The sequence below is a fragment of the Prosopis cineraria genome, unplaced genomic scaffold (assembly GCF_029017545.1).
Source record: "Prosopis cineraria cultivar Desert tree isolate PC_DT_omini unplaced genomic scaffold, ASM2901754v1 PC5, whole genome shotgun sequence".
NCBI lineage: Eukaryota > Viridiplantae > Streptophyta > Magnoliopsida > Fabales > Fabaceae > Prosopis > Prosopis cineraria.
In genome coordinates, this window is record NW_026555336.1 from 6284332 (window position 1) to 6288293 (window position 3962).

General features: G+C 37.1%; 1 protein-coding gene across 1 annotated transcript; it reads right to left on the bottom strand.

The window, feature by feature from the left end:
- Nucleotides 1-791: 791 nt before the first annotated feature.
- Nucleotides 792-2580, bottom strand: LOC129311665 (uncharacterized). Its single transcript, XM_054954061.1, has 3 exons — nt 1602-2580; nt 1396-1467; nt 792-1127 (listed from the first exon to the last, which is right to left on the bottom strand). The coding sequence occupies exons 1-3, from the start codon at nt 2313-2315 to the stop codon at nt 1122-1124; spliced, it is 792 nt and encodes a 263-aa protein (XP_054810036.1). The 5' UTR covers nt 2316-2580; the 3' UTR covers nt 792-1121.
- Nucleotides 2581-3962: the final 1382 nt, after the last annotated feature.

Here is a 3962-nt window from a genome sequence, read left to right on the forward strand (position 1 = left end):
TTGTAACCATTTTTGCATGAATATTTCGTGGCCTATTTTATTTAAAAAAAAAAAACTTTATTCATGCACCAAAGAATCTATAAGCCAAACTATTCATCAAAACACACAGAGAATCAAAATAAATTATATACTATGATACTATCAACTATGGAGAAGACTTCGAAGCCCTTGAAAGTTAAGTTTGGTGCTGAATGATTCAGTGAAAGCAAATTGAACAAGAATTGAAAAACAAACTTGGTGAAGATACTAGGACAAACCAAAGAAACTTTGCAAATAAACTTCCACATTGACATCAAAATTCACTTGCATAACTGAAGTAATTCCCAAGTTGTCAAGTAGATACCAGTATGTCTTAAAACGTACATCAGATCCGAGAAGCACATTTCATTTAGTACCAGAGAAAATATTTCATGGGGAAAAAACATATAGAAAAAGCAATAGTTTATCAACATGTCTTTGCACGAAGTTTTTCTAAACTCATCCAGTGCCCCACCACCAGATCCTTTTTCCTTTTCGGAAAAACAGAAAAGGATAATACATAGATATTAATAGGCAATAAGAAGACGAATTTTACACCGTTACAAAGTTGATTTCAGCCAATGTGATTAATTCTCTTGTTTTCATGCAAAGTCATTGATGTCTATGATGCTCAAATACCAATGCCACATTGAAGAGAGCAACTTCATTGAAGCCTATGGTCATGGAAATTCAAAAGAGAAAGCAAACACTCTTTCTGCAAACATTTGGAGTAGTTGATGAATCAGGGTTCATTCAATCAAAGAAGATCTCACTTGCAAAACACCAATCAAAATATCTTATAATGAATATCGAATTCATTCTATGAATCCACTGGTTTTTTCTTACTGTCTAAAAGCTGAGCAGTTGAACACCACTAGGGATGATAAGTTGATAACTAAACCTAATAAACCTTCCATCTACATCTTATAAGCCTATTGCACCATACATAGTAATAACTATCTTCCCAGATTTCTTTTTTCTTTTCAACATATCCATCATTTCACAAACCATTTGCGCTCTACAAAATTCTGCGCTTTTTTATACCTCCATTACAGGTCCCTGTGACCGTAGCCACTAAATTTGTGTTGTTCACTGTAGCTTCTCTACCTCTGAAAGAAAGAACCATCACCAAATAATCAGAACCATGGCTTTAACTGATCATGAACTAAAAGTCTAAACTAGGACCAATGACCAAACCCAGGAAACACACTTCAAAATGCTCAGACCGGAAAATATAATATGATTGGAGGCACGTTTTGCTATTAGAAATTCAGTAAACAGAGGTCAACGATGCCCATATCTCAGATGAACTACATTAAGTACAGCATCAATCACAAATATTATAGAGAGAGAGCAAAAAGGAGAGATTCAAAGAACCTTTGCTGTAGTATCTGCTGCTTTGTAAACGTCTGCAGTGAACCCCACTAGCCATAACCCAGGAAAAACACTCTGAAATTTCGAAAGAAATGTTTTTTGCTTAAGCCACCGAACAATTGAAATCGAGTAAGTTAGATAACTGAACATATGAATGATAAAACCAAGATTAGAAATGCAAGAGAAATTGAAGGAGATGAAACTCATACATCGAGCTGTTTCTGCACATTCTTTGGCCTTTTCTTTGGCCTCCGAGCGGGCCTTGACCCAGTCATAATGAATATGTCCTCTTCAATCTCTTCCCTCGACAAGGCGATCCAGAATTTCCTCTTCTCCTTTCTTTCCGTATTCTGCATCTCCGCGAAACCCCTCAAGCGAAGCGATTTCGGCTGTGGAGGGTTCTCATTCTGCTGAGCCGAATGAACCGTGGCAGCAAATGAACCGTGTTCGACCAATTCTCCGTTCCTCGGAGCTCCCACACCGATCTCAACCGCTCCTTTGGAGAAAATCGATCTCCTCGGTCTCAAATTCCATGGCTTCTGTGTCGTTCCGTCAGCTTCGGTTTCTTCAGCGTCCTCGTTCTCCCTCTTTCTACCTCCAGCCTCATCGTCAGTTTCATTGTAGCTAACTCTCTCCAGAGGCTGTGGTTGCTGCTCTTGCTTCTGAGATTTCTCCCCATGATAGCACGAAGAGAGCCCAAACCGGTTCCTGGCGGTCCTCGATCCGACTCGTGCAGCTCGGGTTTCGGGTTCTGCCTCTGGTTCGGAGTTGTGATCGGCGGCAAAAGCTTGTGACGACGAGGACTCACCGGAGACTGGACGGCGAAACCGATGGTTGCTGTTAGTGTGATTCTTGCCGCCCCATTTCAAGAAAGGGAGAGAGAAGTTGTGGAGAGGCTGAGACTTCACCGGTGCGGTGGCCATAAAGAACCCCACACTCTTCAAACAAAGCCAAACCAAGTCACGATTGTTCGAAATTGTATCCCATGCAAACAAACGAAGAGAGAGAAAGGAGAGTTTCAGGTGACAGGGAGAGAGAGAGAGATTGAGAGAAGAAATGAAGGAAGGAGGAGGGTGAGAGAGACGGTTTCGAAGGGAAGCTTTGGAGAAGAGAGCCGCTGTGTGTGTTTATGAAACAAGGCACAATGAGAAGAAGCTTGTTCTCTCCCCCTCTCTCCCCCCCTTGTATGCAAAACCACAAAGAAGAGTTAGTTCCACGTCTCTGCCCTTAGCTTTGAGCTTATTTCCATTCGAGTCCTCTTTCCTTTCTTGTGATGGTGACCACTTTGACGGCAACCCCGCAACTGGAGGTTGTTTTCAACTTGCATTGCTTATTGCTACCAAGGCCACTGGGCTTTCAATAATTCCAAAACATACGGTTAATGTTTTAATCAATTGCAAGTAGATCCTGATTTTCGTTTTCACGATGACATTGTTTGATGGCTATTCTTAAAAAAAAAAAAAACCTTTGATATTTAAAAAGGAAATAGAAACAAAAAAAAATTGTTCAAAATTTTTATTTTAAAAACTCAATATAGCTACTAGAAAATAATGTGGTTAATTTAAGAATTAAGATTACAAAAGAGCAAGCCATTTATAACTAGTTTAAATTATAAGAATAGAAGAGGCTTAAATTACAAAATTACAGTTCAAGGTTTAAAAAAAAAACAAAGAAAGAGGTGTGAAGCACTGTTTTGAAAACCGAACCGGACCGGCCGGTCGGACCGGTCGGACCGTCGACCGGTCTGGTTTCCGGTCTGGTTCAAAGGAAAAAAACCGTTTTCAGAGTTGAGCCGGGTTGAGCCGTTTCGAACCGGCGGTCGGACCGGGAACCGGATCCGATTTTCAAAAACCGGACTGTTCAAAAAAAACTTTTTTTTATTTTTTATCAAATTTTTTTAAAAAAATGACTAATTTTTTTAATCATTTGATATTATAGTGTATCATATAGCTTGTTAAGTCATAATAAACTTAAAATATTTAAGTTTTTTAAGTTAAATAGCAATTTTATATGTATTTCTTATATTTAAATTATTATATACATATATAATTTTTTTTTAATTTAATTATTACGTCACCGGTTGGACCATTGGTCCAACCGGTTGAACCATGCGAACCGTGAACCGCTGACTTTTCCGGTTCAATGTCCGGTCCGGTTCTGAAAACACTGACTGTGAAGTCAAGTGAATAATTTTGAGAAAATCACATTAAAGTCTCAAAAAGGGAGATTCATGATACTCAAATCCTCCTTATATTTTTTTTTTTTACAAAATGAGTTGTAAAGATTAATTCAGACAATTATCGACAATAAATTTAATTGCAAATTAAAAGTAATATTTAGTATTTAAATATCTTGTTTGTAATTAAAATTCATGAATTTGTAATTATTTGGATAGATATTTATAATGTTTTTAGAAAATTATTGGGAGTCATTAATTTTTAGACCTAATTGTCATTTTTTCAACAGTTTTTGTAATTCAGATTTTATATATAATAAAAATTATAAAATAATATTCTTCTTTGTTATGCAATATCTTGTATCTGATATTTAATATTCAAATAATTATTGTC

What these genes read in the sequence shown, in the direction of transcription:
- LOC129311665 (XM_054954061.1), bottom strand. Translation starts at nt 2,315, where the DNA reads ATGGCCACCGCACCGGTGAAGTCTCAGCCTCTCCACAACTTCTCTCTC. An exon ending in ATGTGCAGAAACAGCTCGAT is followed by an intron (nt 1,468 to 1,601) that starts GTATGAGTTTCA and finishes TCGAAATTTCAG; the next exon opens with AGTGTTTTTCCTGGGTTATG.